Source organism: Triticum urartu, chromosome 6A, assembly GCF_056163025.1.
Source record: "Triticum urartu cultivar PI428250 chromosome 6A, HENAU_Tu73, whole genome shotgun sequence".
Taxonomy (NCBI): domain Eukaryota; kingdom Viridiplantae; phylum Streptophyta; class Magnoliopsida; order Poales; family Poaceae; genus Triticum; species Triticum urartu.
The window spans coordinates 566,678,390-566,703,198 of record NC_141878.1 but is presented as its reverse complement, the minus strand read 5'-3'; the positions used below and the strand labels follow the sequence as shown (position 1 = coordinate 566,703,198).

At 48.8% G+C, this 24,809-nt stretch overlaps 1 protein-coding gene, 1 non-coding gene and 1 pseudogene across 4 annotated transcripts; all 3 read left to right on the top strand.

Annotated features, from left to right (window-relative positions):
- Nucleotides 1-624: 624 nt before the first annotated feature.
- Nucleotides 625-3,416, top strand: LOC125515090 (uncharacterized). Its single transcript, XR_015608901.1, has 3 exons — nucleotides 625-1,903; nucleotides 2,109-2,312; nucleotides 2,406-3,416. It is a non-coding gene; the product is annotated as an uncharacterized LOC125515090 (transcript).
- Nucleotides 3,417-4,291: 875 nt separating this feature from the next.
- LOC125515089 (ABC transporter F family member 1-like) lies at nucleotides 4,292-7,269 on the top strand. 3 transcript variants are annotated; one of them, XR_015608900.1, is made up of 5 exons: nucleotides 4,292-4,680; nucleotides 5,728-5,801; nucleotides 5,907-6,117; nucleotides 6,287-6,666; nucleotides 7,073-7,269. XR_015608900.1 is itself a non-coding variant. In XM_087528866.1 (5 exons), exons 1-5 carry the CDS (start codon nucleotides 4,330-4,332, stop codon nucleotides 7,077-7,079), a joined length of 684 nt encoding a protein of 227 aa, XP_087384992.1. In that variant the 5' UTR covers nucleotides 4,292-4,329; the 3' UTR covers nucleotides 7,080-7,210. The 3 variants fall into 3 exon arrangements, 2 of the variants coding, with proteins under 2 accessions (XP_087384992.1, XP_087384993.1); XM_087528866.1 differs by having other exon boundaries at nucleotides 6,287-6,327; nucleotides 7,073-7,210; XM_087528867.1 differs by lacking the exon at nucleotides 6,287-6,666 and having other exon boundaries at nucleotides 4,293-4,680; nucleotides 7,073-7,212.
- Nucleotides 7,270-7,289: 20 nt separating this feature from the next.
- Nucleotides 7,290-7,873, top strand: LOC147966380 (ABC transporter F family member 1 pseudogene; annotated as a pseudogene).
- Nucleotides 7,874-24,809: the final 16,936 nt, after the last annotated feature.

Here is a 24,809-nt window from a genome sequence, read left to right as displayed (position 1 = left end):
CCTTGCTTTGGGTGGCCGCGGGAGCAAAGAAACTAAGGACCATCATGTCGGGAGAGTAATTCCTTTAATAGTAGAGATAAGGGGTGTTTAGTTGTAACATAACCAAACCAAACTATTCTTCTCCCTTGATTAATATACTAGGCAAGCCTTTTGTCCCCATTTAAAAAAAAAGGAATCGACAGAAAAGGAAACACTTTGGCTCACGAGCTAGGGGCTAGAGCTAGACAACAGGAAAGACCAGACTTGGATTGCGGAAGTGCCTCGCGAGCTTCGTCCTCTGCTACCGCACGGGACATGTGGTTAGCAACCCAAAAATTCATATAGCTTCGTCCTCTGCTGATGGTAGATTGTTTTGTGCAATTCCTATTTTACCTTTGTTATTAGGTATCTCAAAAAAAAAGGGTGTGCTTTCTAGCCAAAGACAAAAAGAATGCAGGTACCCTTTAATTGTCCAATTCCTCACCACCCTTTTTTTTCCTAATATAAAATAAAAGGAGCCCCACCGGACCTATCTAGGAAAACCAGATACGGTGGGCCTGAAACCACCGCGATCCAAGTCTGTTCTCTGGCCGGCCCAGCCCAGCCCAACCGTCCTACCTCGCTCGGTCGCCTCTCTGGTAGAAGAGAAACCCTAATCTAAGCACCAGTCGGCGGCGGCGCCCAGTTAGAATGATCTCGACAGAAAAGAGGATAGTGGCGGCGGGGGAAAAGACGAGTGAGGAAGCTTTGAAGGCGGAGGCGGAGATGGAGGGGGCATCCGGGAAGCTCGCGGGGCTGCAGTCTATCGTTTTACCTCCCGGCCAAACGACTATGGAGTCCCGTGGCAGGAAGAATCATACGCGTGCAGATACGCTGGTAAATATACACAAGGCGCTTTTAGTATTGGAAGGCATGATGATGGATATAGCACCGGATGAGTCGAAGGACACGCCCGAGGATCACATGTCCAACTCCGGCAGCAGTTCCGGCAAGCAGACTGTCCGCTCAGAAGCCGTTCCGAGATTGGGGAAGCAAGTTTTTTCACCTGCAATGGATTCGTTGAACATGATCAGTGGCTGGTACCCCAATTTAGTTAAGAAAGGGATCATAAAGCCCAAGGCGCTGCCGGAGGGTCCTGATGCCTATATGGAGGGGTTGACGTTCCTGAATGATCTCAAACCCAGGCTTGAGGAGAAACTCAATCGCGCCAGCAAATTCGACAGATTGGAATCAGATGGTGCTGATGGTGGTGGTCATGAGAAAAAGGATGAGCTTGGCAGGGGAAAATCAGATGGTGATGCGAAGGTTGAAGCGGGCAAGCTTGTACTGGGACCTGCATTTCCCAGTGGCAAGTCCATGGTCGTATCAGACAAGCAGATGGTCGAACATGCACCTCCCACTCCTGCCATAGTGGTTTGTGGTGGCGAGTCCGTGGTCGAATCAGACAAGCCGATGGTCGAACCTGCACCTCCCAGTCCTGCCATAGTGGTTTGTGGTGGTGAGTCCGTGGTTGAATCAGGCAAGCCGATGCTTGGACGTGCAGGTCCCTGTCCTGACATATTCGATTGTGGTGGTGATGACAAAAAGGATGAGATGGACATCGCCAAATTGTTTGACGAATTCCAGTCGGAGACGGATGCAGAGTCAGAGTCAGTGATGGGTTCAGATACCAATGAGGGGATGCCCATTGTCAAATCAGACAAGTTGATATTAGATCCTGCAGATCTCATTCCCACCAGATTAGAACAGTACTCGGTCCAGGATCCTGATCATGATGAGATGGACAGGGGCAAACCAGGCACACTGTTATCCATGGAGGCCAAAGCCGCCGAGGCGGCGGCTCACGAAGCATATAGATTTGCTTCAGAGATTCGTTGCTGGGAATCTGCATGGAGCAAAACCTGCAATTTCTTCACAGACACCAGTAAGCAACTATCAAATAGCCCATGTTTAACTAGTGTTTCATGTCAGATAGCCTGTGTACAAATAAAAGGGTAGCTGTTATCTTTTTCATTGGAACTTCGTGTAGGGATTGATTTACTTAATTTGCTGATTATCTAGTGGCAGTTCGTGCATTTTAATTAGAACATTTCTGATGAGCGCTTCATTTCCTCGGGTCCTTCATGCAGCGGCGCTGAGTTCCATGCAGTTTACACATTACACACCCGGAAACATGTCATACCACCGTGTCGGCTCCACCCCGGAAACCTTGCAGATCTTTTCCGTCAAACTCGCAAAGATAGGTGGTGGTCTTGCGTGGCCATTGTCTGTGTATGGTGTGGTTGCCGCCCGTGACATCGTGGATGAGCCAGGCCCAAGAACTGAGACAGGATGTACGTATGCTTGATTTTCTTTTGGAGATCATGATTGCACGACTACCTGCGTCCTCTCTTGTTAATTAATGAGGTGATTGTTGATGCCTGCAGGATCCCTTTTTGCACTTGATTGGACCGTCTCGTGCAATTGTATTTACGGACATGGTTGACTTTGAAATCCAACTAAAAGTAAAAGGTACAACAAAGTCTGAAGATAAAGCATTGATCAGTTATGTGTGCAATTATAATGGAGGATGTAGTCCTGGTGTATCTACCTTATGCATTGAGAAATTCTTCTGCACACTGGAGTTATGCTTGCAGCGAATTAGACGAACGGTCCAGGCTACTATCTTGGGTGTTCAGGTAGTCAAATATGGCTCATGGCCTTTTGAATATGGCGGCCGAGTTACTTGCTCCCCACCATCAGAAGGGGAAATGGTGTGCACTGATAGTGGAGTCACTCCTATTATTAATTTAGCATCTAGCCAAATTGTCCTGCTTGAGTCAAAAGGTAAAGCACTGCCGAAAGGTTTTCATGGTTACATAGTTCTGTCGAGGCAAGTTGTTTCTGTAGAAGCTGAAGGAGTGTTGGACCTTGCCCTGGAAGCCTACTCCAGATCTGGTGATACCACTACTGCACAAGGTCATGTCCGTTTCTTGCCCAAATATTGCGGTATAAGCCAGGATAAATGTTTTCTTGATGATGTCGAGGTAGTGATTACTGTTGCTTGGTCCCTTGTTGCTACGATCAAGCGGGAGCTGGTGTTAGAACGAGGTTTGTCTGAATATTGACCTAAGAGATTTGGGCGAGGAACACCAACCAATCCCATGATCTGATTCGTATGGGGGTTATTGGAGTATGTTATGTAATCTGTCAACAATTTGTGCACCCACTGTAAATGTGATCTGATTTGTATGTGGGTTATTGGAGTATGTTATGTAATCTGTCAACAATTTGTGCACCCACTGTAAATGTGATCTGATTTGTATGTGGGTTATTGGAGTATGTTATGTAATCTGTCAACAATTTGTGCACCCACTGTAAATGTCGTCCAACTATGTACAGTAACTTCTAAGTTATGCTCTGTCGTCTGATGTTGAACTCTATTCTAAAGTTGCTTCTTTATGTTTTTAGTGCATTGTGTGTAGTATAATAATATTTGTCAAATGTCTTTTGTGTGGTACAGAGATTATAAATCACATGCTTATGCTATAAATATCTGAATGCTAGGATTTTTTATTTAGCTCGTCAAACTGATTTGGTGCGAACTAGGAAACCTAAAAAGCTGTGATTCAATAGTGGTGAGTTCTGCCTTCATGGGAGCTTTTCTTTGCAAATCCTAAATGTACGCTTCCTTTTTTCTCTTCTTAAAAGATGCAAATCCTCTTACACTAATTTTGGAAAGCGTGGAGCGGTTATGCTACAATCCTGCTGGCTAACGCTTCCTTTTTGGCATCTTTTAACCGAATTTTCTCATAGCTTTGCGTGAACGTGGTCATATTCAGGTATAAGGGCATCTCCAACGGTAAATTTCCTCCCCCATTCGTTCCAAGGGCAGGGGAGGACCAATCCACGGACATGGATGCGGGAGGCTGCCATCTACCGCTGTCCGCATACATTTCAACTCGCAATTGTAATGACCGGATGAAATTCATGCAAACCGGCTGATATCATCAAAGTTTAGATAAAAAATATTAATCTAGTACAACAATGTCTTAAATTTGACTAGATTAACCGGATGTCCAAAAAAGATTTCATTGACGGATTATATCGTCCCACACACTCCTCCTTCAGCTTCATCCAATAATATATGTACGTAAATGGTCGTCCCTCTGTCCTGTGATAGACCAGGGCAGCACATGCAAGCTACATAATTTATAGACCAACATTGAGTAAATGAATGATTTAAACAAGTTGATCAAGAAGAAGCAAAACTTATGATCTCCTCCTCTGTCACGTGCAGTGTCCACCTTGCCTCCAGCTGACGAACCTCACATTGTGTTCTTGAATGATGTACATGTCGTTGGGCGCAATATGCTTTCGTGCGTGAAACTATTCATGCACTTGCTGCCAAAAGGTGCCGCTTTGCTCCTGCCTACGAAATCCACGCCGGCCGGCGTCGTCTGCCATCACCACACCAGACCACACCTAGCTCGGAGAGGAGACGATATGGTGTCGGACGCCAGCAAGAAGAAGGCGGTGCAGAAGAAGGCCGCCGCAGCCGCCAAGAGGGGCGCCAAGGTCCCCGCCTCCTCCGCATCGTCTTCCGCCTCCAACAACAAGACGGGGGCCAAGGCCGCTGCCGACGCCCTCGCCGCCGTCCAGCTCTCGGACCGCACCTGCACCGCCGTCCTCACCTCCCACCAGCTCTCCCGGGACATCCACGTACGTCTCCTCTCCTCTCCTCTGTCAGAGCAGATCAGACCCCTCTTCCTCTTCCTCTCTTTCTATCTATTTTATTCTATATCTATGCAGAGGAGAGGAGGGGATTATATGTATGTATGTATATATGTATGTATGTATGTATGGTTCGTCTTTCTTTCAAATAAATATATTGCCTGCGCTGCGCTGCGCTGCAGATGCACATCAGCACCTAATCTAATTTAATTTAATCTAATCTAATCCCCAACAAAAAAGTCTTCTACTCCCTCAGTTCTAAAATAGATGATCCAACTTCGTATTAACTTTGTACTAAAGTTAGTATAAAGTTGAGTCATCTATTTTGAAACGGAGGGAGTAGTAAATAAGTAGTACAAAACAAGCACAACTTTTTTTGTCTTGCTGGATGGGTTGGATTCATTATTTAATAATAATAATAATTATTATGACTTGTGTGCACCTCGCCTGCCCACTCTCTTCTGATTATTATTAAAGAAATATAAGTGCGTTTAGATCACTAAAGTAGTGATTTAAATGCTCTTATATTTCTTTACAAAGGGAATATATCACAAGATTACAATATGGAAATTTTTCTATTGCCTAGATGCTTCTCTACTCTACTGCTATGCTAGATCAGATCACATCACATCACTGGAGGGGAGGCATACTAATATTCTACTACAGTACAAATTAAATTGTTTATCATACACTACTACATACTCACTCCTGGTCCATATGCAATTCCTATCATATAAACATCATGGATTAGATTAGATTAGATTAGATGGTGAAATAGTATGCATACACACACACCTTTCATGTTTGGTAGGTTTATAACATTGCGCACTACCTTCATTCTCTGCAACTGCAACGCTACCTTTCTTCCACTAAAGGAAGGTACATATTCCCTCTGTAATAAAGAAATATAAGAGCATATACATCACTATTTTAGTGATCTAAACGCTCTTATATTTGTTTACAGAGGGAGTACAAGATATAATGATGAATGGTCTAACTCTGTTTTCTGTCTGTCTTGATGAATGTCACTTGCAGATAGAGTCTCTCACTTTAAGATTCCACGGCCACGATCTACTTGTAGACACAGACCTGGAGCTCAACTACGGCAGGTTAGTACGTACATTATATGCCATCATGATGACCATCACGCTCTTCCCAACCTCTTCTTGCCTTTGTGATCTTGGATGTTTAATGGGTTTGTTATTCCATCTCAGGCGCTATGGTTTGCTTGGTCTGAATGGCTGCGGCAAGTCCTGCCTTCTCAAAGCAATAGGGTGCAGGGAGCTTCCTATCCCTGACCACATGGATATATACCACCTCAGCCATGAGATCGAGGCTTCAGACATGTCTGCACTTGGAGCCGTCATTAGCTGTGATGAAGAAAGGGTCAAGCTCGAAAAGGAAGCTGAAGTTTTGGCTGCTCAAGTATGTTTCTCTTCTCATCAATCAATTTTTCTGCTATCATCATCATCTTGTTCTTCAAGCTTGTACCTTTCCTTTTGCAATGCCTGCTCCTGCTCTGTTGTTGTACTACTGATACCGACTCATCTCTCAAGATGTTCTGACGAATACCTACCTGTGCTGGCATATTTAGGATGATGGCGGTGGTGCAGCTTTGGAGCGCGTATATGAGCGGTTAGAAGCAATTGATGCATCCACCGCTGAAAAGCGTGCTGCTGAGATTTTGTTTGGCTTAGGCCGAAATGCTAGACAATATCCCTGTTTGAAGGGTGATCCATTATCAATGAAACTAGGAAAAATGAACAATGATGAGCTCATAGTTGTCAATGAGTCAATCGTTTTTATTGTTTTTAAAAAATGCCTTTCAATTTTGCCAAGTTAAAAGGTTCTACCATGGCTTCCTTTGTTACGATGAACAATGATGTGCGCCTTGCTGTAGGAATGCCTGGCTGTTGGAACAGCCATACTGGAGAACCTGTTGGTCCGCTGACCACAAAATCACCATGAATATAGGTTGTTACAGGTTTTGATTATACATGTCTCGGCACATTTGGGTTTTAATTCCTGACTTTGTTGGACTTTACTCTGTTGGGTGGTGGTAGGATGAAACTTAAAAAGCTACACTTATAGTTCTCTAGTGGACCTATTTTGCCCAAGATTTACTTGTGCTGATTGTGAGATGGTGTTGGTAGATTGTTTTGATAACTCCAGGCCTACATTTCTCATCTTCCATTGACACAATCAGTTTTATCATGTTTGTAAAAATAGCATGACTACTGCTTAGCTGTTTGAGTTGAGGTTGACTGAGATAATATAGTACCAAGTACAAAATTATATATTTCCGAAGCCAAATAAATAAATAAGCTTTTGTGGATTAATAGTAATAATATTGCTGGCGATTCTGTGGCAACATTTGCAGATCTTGAGGCATGCGTGTGGCTGGAAGAAACGCTGAAGAAATTTGACCGTACACTTGTTGTGACTTCCTGAATGGAGTATGTACCAACATCATCCACATGCAGAACAGGAAGCTGAAGCTGTACACTGGGAATTTCGACCAGTATGTCCAGACCCGATCTGAGCTGGAGGAGAACCAGATGAAGCAGTAGAGGTGGGAGCAGGACCAGATCGCGTCGATGAAGGAGTACATCGCGCGCTTCGGGCACGGGTCCGCCAAGCTGGCACGGCAGGCGCAGAGCAAGGAGAAGACGCTGGCCAAGATGGAGCGCGGCGGGCTGACGGAGAAGGTGGCGAGGGACAGGATCCTGACGTTCCGCTTCGCGAATGTGGGCAAGCTCCCGCCGCCGGTGCTGCAGTTTGTGGAGGTGACGTTCGGGTACACGCCGGACAACCTGATCTACAAGAAGCTGGACTTTGGCGTGGACCTTGACTCGCGGGTGGCGCTGGTGGGTCCCAACGGGGCGGGTAAGAGCACGCTGCTGAAGCTGATGACGGGGGAGCTGGTGCCGCTGGACGGGATGGTGCGGCGGCACAACCACCTACGTATCGCGCAGTTCCACCAGCACCTGGCGGAGAAGCTGGACCTGGACCTGTCTGCGCTGCAGTACATGCTGAACGAGTACCCGGGCAACGAGGAGGAGCGGATGCGGGCGGCCATCGGGCGGTTCGGGCTGTCGGGCAAGGCGGCGGCACGGCACCAAACAGATGCGTGCAACTTCAACGGAAGGAAGGAAGGCTATTAGTATTTATCAAGTTGAAGTTGTCACCTGAAACTGAAACTCTGTTTTTTACTACTTATTATTCTTGGCTGGCTGGCTGGCTTGTAGTATAATGAATGAATTGCGTATGGCATGTTACTTTTTCTTCTTATTATAATTATTATGTTGTGCTGCATTCTATTATTCTATATATAAATGGGCTGCTTAATTTGCATTCTATTGCTATTGCTACGTGTGACTACTTGTGTGTCGAGTTGCTTCATGGAAGCATCCACTAGGGAGGGAAGGTTGGTCAAAGGGGCGGGTGACAAAATTTCGATATCGAGAGAAGTTTGTGAAGATGCGAGCTTTAATGTGACCACGTCGTGTATATTAGGGGGTGGGTGGGTGATTGTTTCGGCAGAAGTTGGCTATCACAAAAATAGAAGGTCCTTGTGCGAAGCAGAATATATGGAGTAAGTATATTGCATGTCAATGTGTGTGTGTGACTAGAAAGAAAGGCTACACAATGATGTCGCGAATCGGGATCCGGAACAAGCGACACTCAACATTGACAAGAAACTCTAAAACCTCTCTGATCTGTGCGAGAAACAGAGACATATATACATACAGAAGAGTAACAAACCAAGGCTAGCAAACGTAGCCCTCATGTCAGCTACGTACACTAGTCCACAACCATTGCATTACACCAGGCAAGTGTTCAACCCGCATTGCATTACTTTCACAGAGAACCACATTGCATTGCATATTACTATACTACACAAGTGTTGAACCCACATTGCATTACACTAGACAATAGTAAATGATGAAACAGTTAAGCAATCATTCGAGTACATATTGGAACAGAAGGAAGCTGAGCACAAAAAACAAGCACAGACTCCATCGTACGTACGTCAAGTATAACCTGCTGCAGCATGCCAATAGAACAGACAGCTCCTCTACTTGGTGTGGATGATAGGATAGTCAATGCTAATGGCCCAGAGCGCATCCACCTTGTGCACCAGGTTGTCCACCACAGAGATTAGTCGTGCGAGTATGACAGGATCAGGGCTAGAATCATCACCAGGCGAAGGCAGATCGGGGTGGTCGACGAGCCCAAGAAGGCGGCTGTTGATGTCAAGGGCGGCCTCCCGGAACGCCCCGCTCCGACTCTGCCCGAGAACCTCGCCGGTGAAGCTGCTCTCCACTTGCTCCACCTTGGCAAGGAGAGGCCAGTTGATGACGCCCTGTCGCAGGCCATCGGCGATGGAACGCAGGGTCTCTGATAGGGTGATGACGGAGTTCCTGAGCTGAGGAGCACGCTCCACTCGATCCGAGTTGACGAAGACGTACTTGTGCTGGCTGGAGCAGTCTCGTAGGGCGGCCACCATGCCATCGGCATCACCCAGGTGCATCTGGGCCACACACAGCTCCGTAAGGGGTCCCCTTGGGCTCATGGCCAGTAGCAGCTGTAGATGATCCAAGCCCCGGACGTAGTCGTGCAGCTTCTCGTCTTCTTCCTCCTTCAACCGCTCCACCACCCGGATCTCGAACGACTCAAGTGCGGGCACGTCGGGGAAGTGGAGGGCCATGTCGAGCAGATCGTCGATCTCGTCCAGGCGGTCTCCCACTTGCTGCCGCAGCCGCGCGGCGTCGGCGTCGGCCAGAGGAGAGGACACCACCGTCGTGGGCCGGCGTGGCGGCCGGCCGGCTCGGGTGGGAACGCGTCGAGGGTGGCACCAATGCCGGCCAAGAACGTGTCGATGCCGATGCCGAGGGGCCCGGGCAGAAGATGGTGCTTCAAGGGCTGCATCAGCATGTCCCGGATCGCCAAGATGAGCTCCCAGACGACGGAGTCCCGTCGCAGCCCCTCGAGCAGGTACAGCAGCTCGTTGCAGACCCGGGCGAGACGAGACCGAAGAGCCCTCGCCTGGAGCAGCGCTGGCAAGTTGCCAATCCACATCGGCGCCGCCGTCTTGATTTGGCGGAGGCGGGTCACCACGCGGCGGGCGTCTCTGACGCGGACGCCTACCACGGCGAAGTGGGAGACCGAGGCGAAGCGATCCTCGTCCTCGAGCAGGTACACGGAGTTGATGTCGCTGATGCCGGAGATGCGAGCGACGCGGCGGCCGCCGACGGTCTCGACGGCGACCTGGCTCGCGTCCCGCTCCACGGGAAGATCCACCAGCTGCGTCGCCGTCTCCGCCTCCGCCTCCCCTGGCAGCTGGTCGTCGCCGACCCCGCCGACCCGGTGGCGCCGCATCCTGGCTGGCCGGCGGCGGCCAAGATTTGGCAAGATCTTTGCAGTTGCAGTTGCGGTTGCACGCACGCGAATTCCCAAGACGCGAGCGAGAGGTGGAATGGAAGCGATCAGCTGGTGGCCTTGCTTTCACGGCTGTCTACTGGTCGTATATTTATACTAGTACCATCCAAGTACCGATCCGGTATGTCGGTTAGGATTCCGTTGCTTTTTTCGGTTATGGATTCATCAATCCAAAGAAGCTCTAATTAAGTCGATCGCCATCGTTCCTAGTACGTATTATCATCCCGAAAGGCATCAACTCACTAATTAAGAACTGTGCGGTCCGGGCGTCTTTAATCATCCAACGCGGTCTTTATTGGTCCACCAATCGGTCCGGACACACATTTTCCGCAAAGTTGAAATAATCTGGGGGCCTCCATCGTCCTTCCATCTCTGTATTCGTTTTCTTTCTTGCCTCTGCCGCCGCTCCATCATCCCGACTGCCCTGCCACACCCTTGCCAGAACTCAACGAATCTGTCTCCAACGTTGCATCCCAGGCTCAACCCCACTTGTCCACCACCACCGTTCCACATCTCTCCTCCGTCCGCCGCACAGGTACCATCCGCCCCTACGACACTCATCATGCCCGACAATTGTTCGGTGAAATGCCCGTGATCATTTTTTGTCCCTTCTTTCAAGCAATGGATTCAGATTTGAAGTACATATACGAGCACTATGTTTAGTCAGAGGATTTAGTCGTCCGACGAGGAGGACTACACGGATGAGACAACGATGACGCAGGCGGTCATTGCAGACACGGAGCATGCGAAGAAACATGTTCTCAATTTCAAGGGATGGATCAAGGGTCATCGAGTGCTCAACCGCAACCAGGCGCGCATACATTTGATGCTGATGGACGACTACTTTGCCCCAGATGCCCTATTCGCCGACACTTTTTGCCAACGCTTTTGGATGCAAAATAATGTCTTCGATTGTCTCTCATACGTCTCCAACGTATCTATAATTTTTTATTGTTCCATGTGTTAGCGCATATTTCTTCCTAAGTGGTTTTGGTGATTGACGACAATATGTTCGCGGACTAATCGTGTGCGTTTAGCATTTCAGACTATCAAGTATATGGCACAAGACGATTCATGCCCCTCGGAGTTTCCGAGTGAAGATGGTTTTCTTTCCTGTGCTTCTTTTTCGGTGGACTTGAGTCGTAGGGATAACTGTACTATCAAGAGGGGGTCCGCTTCAGAAAGGTTGGGTGGAACCATTACGTACACACTCATATTGCACACATCGCCTCTTTCCGCCTCTTTGGAGTTGTCCATCTATCGTGCTGGAGAAGTGGTGGAGAGCTGCAAGCGGTAGTACCGCGGGCAGCAGCGGTCACTACAAAAAAATACACTTCCGTGATGATACGTGTTTGTCACAGTAGGTCACGTTTTCTGTCATGCATGTACATCCATGATGATTTTATGACAGAATCAAGATAGTCATCCCTGTGCTGTCGTAGAAGTGTTCCATGACATTACTAAAATTATCATCACGGAAGTGTCCACTTCCATGACGATAAATCGCACGTCATAGAAGTGCTTTCGTCAAGGGTGACCAACACGTGACATCCACCGTAACGGGTCGCCTTAAGCTATCAGTGAAGCAAATATGCCCTAGAGACAATAATAAATTTATTATTTATTTCCTTATATCATGATAAATGTTTATTATTCATGCTAGAATTGTATTAACCAGAAATGTAATACTTGTGTGAATACATAGACAAACAAAGTGTCACTAGTATGCCTCTACTTGACTAGCTCGTTAATCGAAGATGGTTATGTTTCTTAACCATAGACATGAGTTGTCATTTGATTAACGGGATCACATCATTAGGAGAATGATGTGATTGACATGACCCATTCCATTAGCTTAGCACCCGATCGTTTAGTATGTTGCTATTGCTTTCTTCATGACTTATACATGTTCCTATGACTATGAGATTATGCAACTCCCGTTTATCGGAGGAACACTTTGTGTGCTACCAAACGTCACAACGTAACTGGGTGATTATAAAGGTGCTCTACAGGTGTCTCCAAAGGTACATGTTGGGTTGGCGTATTTCGAGATTAGGATTTGTCGCTCCGATTGTCGGAGAGGTATCTCTAGGCCCTCTCGGTAATACACATCACTTAAGCCTTGCAAGCAATGCAGCTAATAAGTTAGTTGCAAGATGATGTATTATGGAACGAGTAAAGAGACTTGCCGGTAACGAGATTGAACTAGGTATTGAGATACCGACGATCGAATCTCGGGCAAGTAACATACCGATGACAAAGGGAACAACGTATGTTGTTATGCGATCTGACCGATAAAGATCTTCGTAGAATATGTAGGAACCAATATGAACATCCAGGTTCCGCTATTGGTTATTGACCAAAGACGTGTCTCGGTCATGTCTACATTGTTCTCGAACCCGTAGGGTCCGCACGCTTAACGTTACGATGACAGTTTCATTATGAGTTTATATATTTTGATGTACCGAAGGTTGTTCGGAGTCCCGGATGTGATCACGGACTTGACGAGGAGTCTCGAAATGGTCGAGACATAAAGATCGATATATTGGATGACTATATTTGGACACCGGAAAGGTTCCGGGTAAGATTGGGACAATACCGGATCACCGGGAGGTTATCGGAACCCCCCGGGAGGTATATGGGCCTTATTGGGCCTTAGTGGAAAGGAGGGGAAAGGAGCAAGGGAGGGGGCGCGCCCCCCCAAGCCCAATCCGAATTGGGAGGGGGGCCGCCCCCCCTTTCCTTCCTCCCTCCTTCCTCTTCCTTCCCTCTCCTACTCCTAATAGGAAAAAGGGGAGTCCTACTCCCGGTAGGAGTTGGACTCCCCCCCCTTGGGCGCGCCACCCTCCTTGGTCGCCCCCCTCCTCCACTCCTTTATATATGGGGGCAGGGGGCACCCCAGAGACACAACAATTGATCATTGATCTCTTAGCCGTGTGCGGTGCCCCCTCCACCATAATCCTCGATAATATTGTAGCGGTGCTTAGGCGAAGCCCTGCGACGGTAGAACATCAAGATCGTCACCACGCCGTCGTGCTGACGGAACTCATCCCCGACACTTTGCTGGATCGGAGTCCGGGGATCGTCATCGAGCTGAACGTGTGCAAAAACTCGGAGGTGCCGTAGTTTCGGTGCTTGATCGGTCGGGCCGTGAAGACGTACGACTACATCAACCGCGTTGTTATAACGCTTCCGCTTCCGGTCTACGAGGGTACGTAGACAACACTCTCCCCTCTCGTTGCTGTGCATCACCATGATCTTGCGTGTGCGTAGGATTTTTTTTTGAAATTACTACGTTCCCCAACAGTGGCATCCGAGCCTAGGTTTTATGTGTTGATGTTGTATGCACGAGTAGAACACAAGTGAGTTGTGGGCGATATAAGTCATACTGCTTACCAGCATGTCATACTTTGGTTCGGCGGTATTGTTGGATGAAGCGGCCCGGACCGACATTACGCGTACGTTTACGCGAGACTGGTTCTACCGACGTGCTTTGCACACAGGTGGCTGGCGGGTGTCAGTTTCTCCAACTTTAGTTGAACCGAGTGTGGCTACGCCCGGTCCTTGCGAAGGTTAAAACAGCACCAACTTGACAAAATATCGTTATGGTTTTGATGCGTAGGTAAGATTGGTTCTTGCTAAGCCCGTAGCAGCCACGTAAAAACTTACAATAAACAAAGTAGAGGACGTCTAACTTGTTTTTGCAGGGCATGTTGTGATGTGATATGGTCAAGGTATGATGCTAAATTTTATTGTATGAGATGATCATGTTTTGTAACCAAGTTATCGGCAACTGGCAGGAGCCATATGGTTGTCGCTTTATTGTATGCAATGCAATCGCCCTGTAATGCTTTACTTTATCACTAAGTGGTAGCGATAGTCGTAGAAGCATAAGATTGGCGAGACGACAACGATGCTACGATGGAGATCAAGGTGTCGCGCCGGCGCGATGGTGATCATGACGATGCTTCGGAGATGGAGATCACAAGCACAAGATGATGATGGCCATACCATATAACTTATATTGATTGCATGTGATGTTTATCTTTTATGCATCTTATCTTGCTTTGATTGACGGTAGCATTATAAGATGATCTCTCACTAAATTTCAAGATAAAAGTGTTCTCCCTGAGTATGCACCGTTGCCAAAGTTCGTCGTGCTTAGACACCACGTGATGATCGGGTGTGATAAGCTCTACATCCATCTACAATGGGTGCAAGCCAGTTTTGCACACGCAGAACACTCAGGTTAAACTTGACGAGCCTAGCATATGCAGATATGGCCTCGGAACACTGAGATCGAAAGGTCGAGCGTGAATCATATAGTAGATATGATCAACATAGTGATGTTCACCATTGAAAACTACTCCATTTCACGTGATGATCGGTTATGGTTTAGTTGATTTGGATCACGTGATCACATAGAAGATTAGAGAGATGTCTTTCTAAGTGGGAGTTTTTAAGTAATATGATTAATTGAACTTAAATTTATCATGAACTTAGTACCTGATAGTATCTTGCTTGTTTATGTTTGATTGTAGATAGATGGCCCGTGCTGTTGTTCCGTTGAATTTTAATGCGTTCCTTGAGAAAGCAAAGTTGAAAGATGATGGTAGCAATTATACGGACTGGGTCCGTAACTTGAGGATTATCCTCATTGCTGCATAGAAGAATTACGTCCTGGAAGCACCGCTGGGTGCCAGGCCTGCTGCTGATGCAACTGACGACGTTAAGAATGTCTGGCAGAGCAAAGCTGATGACTACTCGATAGTTCAATGTGCCATGCTTTACGGCTTAGAACCGGGTCTTCAACGACGTTTTGAACGTCATAGAGCATATGAGATGTTCCAGGAGTTGAAGCTAATATTTCAAGCAAATGCCCGGATTGAGAGATATGAAGTCTCTAATAAGTTCTATAGCTGCAAGATGGAGGAGAACAGTTCTGTCAGTGAGCATATACTCAAAATGTCTGGGTATAATAATCACTTGATTCAACTGGAAGTTAATCTTCCGGATGATTACGTCATTGATAGAATTCTCCAATCACTTCCACCTAGCTACAAGAGCTTCGTGATGAACTATAATATGCAAGGGATGGATAAGACAATTCCCGAGCTCTTCGCAATGCTAAAAGCTGCGGAGGTAGAAATCAAGAAGGAGCATCAAGTGTTGATGGTCAACAAGACCACTAGTTTCAAGAAAAAGGGCAAGGGAAAGAAGAAGGGGAACTTCAATAAGAACAGCAAGCAAGTTGCTGCTTAGGAGAAGAAACCCAAGTCTGGACCTAAGCCTGAAACTGAGTGCTTCTACTGCAAGCAGACTGATCACTGGAAGCGGAACTGCCCCAAGTATTTGGCGGATAAGAAGGATGGCAAGGTGAACAAAGGTATATGTGATATACATGTTATTGATGTGTACCTTACTAGAGCTCGCAGTAGCACCTGGGTATTTGATACTGGTTCTGTTGCTAATATTTGCAACTCGAAACAGGGACTACGGATTAAGCGAACACTGGCGAAGGACGAGGTGACGATGCGCGAGGGAAATGGTTGCAAAGTCGATGTGAACGCGGTTGGCACGCTACCTCTACATCTACCATCGGGATTAGTATTAGACCTAAATAATTGTTATTTGGTGCCAGCGTTGAGCATGAACATTATATCTGGATCTTGTTTGATGCGAGACGGTTATTCATTTAAATCAGAGAATAATGGTTGTTCTATTTATATGAGTAATATCTTTTATGGTCATGCACCCTTGAAGAGTGGTCTATTTTTGATGAATCTCGATAGTAGTGATACGCATATTCATAATATTGAAGCCAAAAGATGCAGAGTTGATAATGATAGTGCAACTTATTTGTGGCACTGCCGTTTAGGTCATATCGGTGTAAAGCGCATGAAGAAACTCCATACTGATGGACTTTTGGAACCACTTGATTATGAATCACTTGGTACTTGCGAACCGTGCCTCATGGGCAAGATGACTAAAACGCCGTTCTCCGGTACTATGGAGAGAGCAACAGATTTGTTGGAAATCATACATACAGATGTATGTGGTCCAATGAATGTCGAAGCTCGTGGCGGATATCGTTATTTTCTCACCTTCACAGATGATTTAAGTAGATATGGGTATATCTACTTAATGAAACATAAGTCTGAAACATTTGAAAAAGTTCAAAGAATTTCAGAGTGAAGTTGAAAATCATCGTAACAAGAAAATAAAGTTTCTACGATCTGATCGTGGAGGAGAATATTTGAGTTACGAGTTTGGTTTACATTTGAAACAATGCGGAATAGTTTCACAACTCACGCCACCCGGAACACCACAGCGTAATGGTGTGTCCGAACATCGTAATCGTACTTTACTTGATATGGTGCGATCTATGATGTCTCTTATAGATTTACCGCTATCGTTTTGGGGTTATGCTTTAGAGACGGCCGCATTCACGTTATATAGGGCACCATCAAAATCCGTTGAGATGACGCCTTATGAACTATGGTTTGGCAAGAAACCAAAGTTGTCGTTTCTGAAAGTTTGGGGCTGCGATGCTTATGTGAAAAAGCTTCAACCTGATAAGCTCGAACCCAAATCGGAGAAATGTGTCTTCATAGGATACCCGAAGGAGACTATTGGGTACACCTTCTATCACAGATCCGAAGGCAAGACATTTGTTGCTAAGAATGGATCCTTTCTAGAGAAGGAGTTTCTCTCGAAAGAAGTGAGTGGGAGGAAAGTAGAACTTGATGAGGTAACTGTACCTGCTCCCTTATTAGAAAGTAGTACATCACAGAAACCGGTTTCTGTGACACCTACACCAATTAGTGAGGAAGCTAATGATGATGATCATGAAACTTCAGAACAAGTTACTACTGAACCTCGTAGATCAACCAGAGTAAGATCTGCACCAGAGTGGTACGGTAATCCTGTTCTGGAAGTCATGCTACTAGATCATGATGAACCTACGAACTATGAAGAAGCAATGGTGAGCCCAGATTCCACAAAATGGCATGAAGCCATGAAATCTGAGATGGGATCCATGTATAAGAACAAAGTGTGGACTTTGGTTGACTTGCCCAATGATCGGCAAGCAATTGAAAATAAATTGATCTTCAAGAAGAAGACTGACGCTGACGGTAATGTTACTGTCTACAAAGCTCGACTTGTCGCAAAAGGTTTTCGACAAGTTTAAGGAATTGACTACGATGAGACATTCTCACCCGTAGCGATGCTTAAGTCTGTCCGAATCATGTTAGCAATTGCCGCATTTTATGATTATGAAATTTGGCAGATGGATGTCAAAACTGCATTCCTGAATGGATTTTTGGAAGAAGAGTTGTATATGATGCAGCCGGAAGGTTTTGTCGATCCAAAAGGAGCTAACAAAGTGTGCAAGCTCCAGCGATCCATTTATGGACTGGTGCAAGCATCTTGGAGTTGGAATAAACGCTTTGATAGTGTGATCAAAGCATTTGGTTTTGTACAGACTTTTGGAGAAGCCTGTATTTACAAGAAAGTGAGTGGGAGCTCTGTAGCATTTCTGATATTATATGTGGATGACATATTGCTAATCGGAAATGATATAGAATTTCTGGATAGCATAAAGGGATACTTGAATAAGAGTTTTTCAATGAAAGACCTCGGTGAAGCTGCTTACATATTGGGCATTAAGATCTATAGAGATAGATCAAGACGCTTAATTGGACTTTCACAAAGCACATACCTTGACAAAGTTTTGAAGAAGTTCAAAATGGATCAAGCAAAGAAAGGATTCTTGCCTGTGTTACAAGGTGTGAAGTTGAGTAAGACCCAATGCCCAACCACTACAGAAGATAGAGAGAAAATGAAAGATGTTCCCTATGCTTCAGCCATAGGCTCTATCATGTATGCAATGCTATGTGCCAGACCTGATGTGTGCCTTGCTATAAGTCTAGCAGGGAGGTACCAAAGTAATCCAGGAGTGGATCACTGGACAATGGTCAAGAACATCCTGAAATACCTGAAAAGGACTAAGGACATGTTTCTCGTATATGGAGGTGACAAAGAGCTCATCGTAAATGGTTACGTTGATGCAAGCTTTGACACTGATCAGGACGATTCTAAATCACAAACCGGATACGTATTTACATTAAATGGTGGAGCTGTCAGTTGGTGCAGTTCTAAACAAAGCGTTGTGGCGGGATCTACGTGTGAAGCGGAGTACATAGCTGCTTCGGAAGCAGCAAACGAAGAGTCTGGATGAAGGAGTTCATATCCGATCTAGGTGTCATACCTAGTGCATCGAGTCCAATGAAAATCTTTTGTGACAATAATGGTGCAATTGCCTTGGCAAAGGAATCCAGATTTCACAAGAGAACCAAGCACATCAAGAGACGCTTCAATTCCATCCGGGATCTAGTCCAGGTGGGAGACATAGAGATTTGCAAGATACATACGGATCTGAATGTAGCAGACCCATTGACTAAGCCTCTTCCATGAGCAAAACATGATCAGCACCAAGGCTCCATGGGTGTTAGAATCATTACTGTGTAATCTAGATTATTGACTCTAGTGCAAGTGGGAGACTGAAGGAAATATGCCCTAGAGGCAATAATAAAGTTATTATTTATTTCCTTATATCATGATAAATGTTTATTATTCATGCTAGAATTGTATTAACCGGAAACGTAATACTTGTGTGAATACATAGACAAAGTGTCACTAGTATGCCTCTACTTGACTAGCTCGTTAATCGAAGATGGTTATGTTTCCTAACCATAGACATGAGTTGTCATTTGATTAACGGGATCACATCATTAGGAGAATGATGTGATTGACATGACCCATTCCATTAGCTTAGCACCCGATCGTTTAGTATGTTGCTATTGCTTTCTTCATGACTTATACATGTTCCTATGACTATGAGATTATGCAACTCCCGTTTATCAGAGGAACACTTTGTGTGCTACCAAACGTCACAACGTAACTGGGTGATTATAAAGGTGCTCTACAGGTGTCTCCAAAGGTACATGTTGGGTTGGCGTATTTCGAGATTAGGATTTGTCGCTCCGGTTGTCGGAGAGGTATCTCTGGGCCCTCTCGGTAATACACATCACTTAAGCCTTGCAAGCAATGCAACTAATAAGTTAGTTGCAAGATGATGTATTACGGAACGAGTAAAGAGACTTGCCGGTAACGAGATTGAACTAGGTATTGAGATACTGATGATCGAATCTCGGGCAAGTAACATACCGATGACAAAGGGAACAACGTATGTTGTTATGCGATCTGACCGATAAAGATCTTCGTAGAATATGTAGGAACCAATATGAACATCCAGGTTCCGCTATTGGTTATTGACCGGAGACGTGTCTCGGTCATGTCTACATTGTTCTCGAACCCGTAGGGTCCGCACGCTTAACGTTACGACGACAGTTTCATTATGAGTTTATATATTTTGATGTACCGAAGGTTGTTCGGAGTCCCGAATGTGATCACGGACTTGACGAGGAGTCTCGAAATGGTCGAGACATAAAGATCGATATATTGGACGACTATATTTGGACACCGGAAAGGTTCCGGGTAAGATTGGGACAATACCGGATCACCGGGAGGTTATCGGAACCCCCCGGGAGGTATATGGGCCTTATTGGGCCTTAGTGGAAAGGAGGGGAAAGGAGCAAGGGAGGGGGCGCGCCACCCCAAGCCCAATCTGAATTGGGAGGGGGGCCGGCACCCCCTTTCCTTCCTCCCTCCCTCCTCTTCCTTCCCTCTCCTACTCCTAATAGGAAAAAGGGGAGTCCTACTCCCGGTGGGAGTTGGACTCCCCCCCTTGGGCGCGCCACCCTCCTTGGCCGGCCCCCTCCTCCTCTCCTTTATATACGGGGGTAGGGGGCACCCCAAAGACACAACAATTGATCATTGATCTCTTAGCCGTGTGCGGTGCCCCCCTCCACCATAATCCTCGATAATATTGTAGCGGTGCTTAGGCGAAGCCCTGCGACGGTAGAACATCAAGATCGTCACCACGCCGTCGTGCTGACGGAACTCATCCCCGACACTTTGCTGGATCAGAGTCCGGGGATCGTCATCGAGCTGAACATGTGCAAAAACTCGGAGGTGCCGTAGTTTCGGTGCTTGATCGGTCGGGCCGTGAAGACGTACGACTACATCAACCGCGTTGTTATAACGCTTCCGCTTCCGGTCTACGAGGGTACGTAGACAACACTCTCCCCTCTCGTTGCTGTGCATCACCATGATCTTGCGTGTGCGTAGGAATTTTTTTTGAAATTACTACGTTCCCCAACAATCGGGTTCGTTGGATCCGATAACCCGTTAATAGCCCGGACCAATGGGGATTTTCCATGTGTAAAATTCTCATTGGCCGGAGGAACCACGTGTTGGCTCACCGTTGGGACAGATGTCATCCACTCATTGGACAGGAGGCGCCTATGATAGGTCGACACGTGGCACGGCCCAATAGTGGCCCATTCCGGTGAAAAAGGCCTGCCCAGTAAGAATTAGCAGGCCGGCCCATATAAGGCCTACTTGTGTCAGGTCCATTTAAGTCCACGGTCCATACGAGATGTGCCAATTCGGCCCGTCAACGGTCCGTTAACGATTTGACACCAGTGCAGCCCATCGCCAGTTCGAGCCCGTTAACAGCCTGTCGGGGGACTAATCCACGAGCACCTATGGGACCGGCGGACCGAGTCCCTTTCGGTTCGGCGGGGGCGAGGGTCGCACGAAGAGCAGATCAAGGCGAAGCACACGAGCAGTTTACCTAGGTTCGGGCCGCACGGATGCGTAAAACCCTACTCCTGCTTTGTGGTTTGTATTGAGTTCTTGCTCGGGAGCGCGGAGTGCTACAGTACACCCCAGCAGCTAACGAGACCGAGCGTGAGTGTTCTCTTCCTCCTCCCTTCCTACGTTGCGCATGGGCCTCCTTTTATATGCTCAAGGGGTCACCGACAGGTGGCAACGTAGACAAGGGTAAAAATGGAAAGGTGTTGCGGTTGGTACAGCTACCTGCTACAGTGTATCATACCTAACCCTGACGGCAGAGGACAAGAGCATTAAATGCCCGTCTGCGTCGCCTAAATAGTGCAAAAGGGACCGTCAGGGACGCCACCGCTCGCCACGATGGCAATCTTGTCAGCGCCGCTTGCCACCGCGCGCCGCTGGCTGCACAGCCTCCCGCCACGTACGCCTGGAAGGGTCCTAGAGCGACACGTTGGTGGATGTGCTGGAGCGCGGGCACAGAGTGGTGGCTTGCCGCGGCAAGCGCCTTGCCGCGGTCGTTGTCTTGTTGCGTCCGGGAGCTTGTCGCTCATCGGGCCTTGCCGGGATGCCTTGGTTGGCCTTCCTGGCAAGCTCCTCTTGCCGGGGTCTTGTCTCCTTGGCTTGGATAATTTGTCCTTGAATGGCTCCAAAGGGACCACGGAGGACCTTGGCGGTCACCCGGCAAGCCTTGCCGCGGGATGCTGCGACTGCCCGTGCACAAGTTCGGGATACTAGGGTACCCCTACTCTAGTACACCGACAGGAGCCCCCGGGCCTGGGCCATACACGGTGCCGAGCGCTGTTGGGCCAGGCCCAAAACAGGGCACGGGCACGCGCGGCCTGGGTTACGCCGTATCTCTCCCCGTATCCACCGCGCCCTCCCCGAACGGCACGCATTGAATGCGGCGTCGTGGGAGAGATCGTGGGTGGTTTCTTTATTCGGAAAGGCGGAACGTCCGCCCCTCCCTCTTTATAAGCATGGGGAACAGGGGTTGTTCGCCCATTCGCCGGTTGCTACTCCAATCTCGGAAACCTCCGCCGCTCCCTCGTCTTCCCAAAGCTGAAAGAGAGCAGCGCCCCGCCCCCCATCGCCACCAGCACCACCAACGCCGTCGACCTCCTCCACCACTTCTGCCATGGCTCCGAGAGCCGACAAAGGGAAGGTTATGAAGTCGACCGAGGCGCAGCGGCTTGCGGCGCTGCGAAAGGAGCGGGCAATCTTCCCCCCAAGCTCGCCGCGAGGGAGTTGAGGGAGAATTACTACCTCTTCTGGTCGACGGAGACGCGAGCGCATCCGCGCACGGAGGTACTTCCAGCCGCCGCTTGGAAAATGGCCCCAAACGGATATCCTTTCTTCGCCTTGTTCTTCTACTGCGGGCTCTGCCCGCCCTTCTATGAGTTTTTCTGCGATATTATGAACACCTACGGGTTCCACCTCCTTGACTTCACCCCCAATGCTGTTCTGACCATGGCAGTTTTCGCACATCTCTGTGAAACTTTGTCGGAGTCTATCCCAATGTAGCCCTTTTTCGCCACTTCTTTATGCCCCGACTAGAGAGAGGAGAGCCTTTATCCGGCGGAATCGCCTGGATCTCGAGGGCCGGCAAGAAGGACACTTATCTGGAGGGAGAGTTCCGCGGCAAGTGGGAGGAATGGAGAGCAGACTGGTGCTGGATTGTCGAGGAGAACCCGCAGCCGTTTACCGGCCGACGCCAAGCCCCAGTAGCACGCGGCAGTGATTGGAGTGACATGGCCCCGGAAGACGATAGGCTGAAGATTGCCGTCACCCGGATCCAACGCCTCAGGCTTGCCGGGCTCACTGTAGGCGCTGTTGGTGCAGATTTTCTTCGCCGCCGCATCGCCCTCCTGCAGGAACGGGGGAGACCCGCCTGGGAATTCAAGAATGCGGCGGATATCATGAGGCTGCGTCCGGGCCTCAACTTCAACTTCACTGTTCTGGAGCTTAACGCGATGCTCCAGGAGCTGTTCAAGTACGACCCTCAACATCCCGAAGTGTTCAGGTTGCCGAGGGGTGTCGTTCCGCTGTGCAACAACTCCGCGCTCGACCGCATCCGTGCAATGATGCCGCTGTGCGATTCGCATGGAATTGTCCCAACTTGGCAAGAGCCTGCAGACGACGTCGTGCAGGAGTTCTTTGACGGCTTGGTAGAAGTGCCGGTCCGCTTCGACGAAAAGAATAGCCTCACCCGCGACACCACCGATGCGGAGATGAAACGCATCGCCACTAGGCTGGAGGAGGCGGCGGCAGCCGCAGCCGCGGGCGAATTTGGATTCACCGTGGAGGAGGCAGAGGCAGCAGAGGCGGCAAGCCGTGCTGAGCGAGAGGAGCTCGTCGGCGAGAAAGAGCTTGCCGGGCATAACATCGAGTCGAGCGAGCCCGCCGAGGATACGAGCGGCTCGCTGGAGATCAACTCCTCTTCCTCCTCATCTTCAGGCAGCTCGCCGCAAGCAGAGCCTCCATCCCCACCAAGAAGGCGTCTCCGCAAGGCCGGGGACATAGCAGGGCGGCGGGCGAGTCAACAGTCGCCACGCCGCGCGACACGCTCCACCGCGGCAAGCACTATTGCCGCGAGAGCACCTCACGCTGCTGCGGCAACTGGAGCGGGGTCCACCCGGACCACCGCTTCTGCTCCTGCCGCTTCTCACGCCGCGGCGGCAGCCGGAGCGGGGTCGCCCCAGACCACCGCCACTGTTCCCGCCAAGCGGCCAAGGGAAACTACTCCTCCGCCTCCTTGCGCCGGACGTGAGCCGGACTTCGACTTCTCCGCGTTCAGCTCCGACGAGGAAGAAGAAGAGTAAGATTCTCTTGTTGTACTTGTAGTTCTTCAATTCTTGCTGTTCTGTCTTGTATCTCACTTGCTTTACTCTGAACTTATTCCTTTTTAGGACTCTGGCCCAAAGAGCAGCGAAGAGAGCCAAGGTTCCGGTGATTGTCATCGAGGACGAACCCACCGCGACAGCAGGGGGTGCGTCCGAGACAACCTTGCCGGACCTGGCAACTGTTCTCCAGAGCAGCCCCCAGCATAAGTATATGGTTCGCTTTCCGCTGTTAGGCGCGCATGAATACTCTTTCTTTGCTGACATCTGACTGTTGGTTTGTGTAGGAGCAAAGCAGCCCCACCAGGAGCGCCCGGAGGCCGCCCCCGAAATGCCAAGGGAGAGTCCTCCGGCAAGGGAGAGCACCAGCGTCCCCCCGGCAGCGGAGACTACGACTGCCGAACCCAGTACAGGTAATCTTCTCTTCAAAGCTTCCCTTGGGTTCTTCTTCTTTTTGGGTATTTGCTTGACTTTTCTCACTTTTCCGGCCATCAGACCCATCTGCTGCGGAGCCGATGGAGACCGAGGTTGCTGCCGACGATGCCGCTGCCACTGAAGAAGCAGCCGGCGCTGATGATCCCGCCGGCGACGAGGCCGCCAAAGCTGCCGCCGCAGCAGCTGGCGAGGGGTCTGGCGATCGTACTGACCGCCCTGAGGCCGCAGGAGCGCTAGGCGCTACGTCGACCGCCGACCCATCCGCCGCTGCCGCTGCGCCAGGCTCCGAAGAGCCCCAGCCAGGCGTCTACTTGAAGGCCGGCGATGGCGTCTTCATCAACCTCCCATGGGCGTCAAGCTCCAGGGCGCCGGACGAGGGAGAGAGCTTTGATGGAGAGGTGCTCGCCTCCGCTGGGCTGACGCTAGTTGATGCACCGAGCAGCAGCAGCGGCGAGCCTGAGGAGGAGCGGCTGCTGCGGAAGCTGTTGTCGCTCTACCGCGCGCGGCAAGCCAAGCTGGAATCCCGCGAGGCGCTTGTCACGAAGGCGGGAGCGGACATCGAGAAGCGCGCGGAGGAGCTCCGGGGTCTCAACCAGGAAGCTCTCTGGGCCTTGGCAGAGGAGCGGGAGCAACTCGCCGAAG

Bases quoted from the DNA above. Each gene is read 5' to 3' on its own strand.
- LOC125515089 (XM_087528866.1), top strand. From the start codon at position 4,330: ATGCTTTCGTGCGTGAAACTATTCATGCACTTGCTGCCAAAAGGTGCC. The intron at 4,681-5,727 runs GTACGTCTCCTC...TGTCACTTGCAG, and splicing joins AGCTCTCCCGGGACATCCAC to ATAGAGTCTCTCACTTTAAG. The intron at 5,802-5,906 runs GTTAGTACGTAC...ATTCCATCTCAG, and splicing joins CTGGAGCTCAACTACGGCAG to GCGCTATGGTTTGCTTGGTC.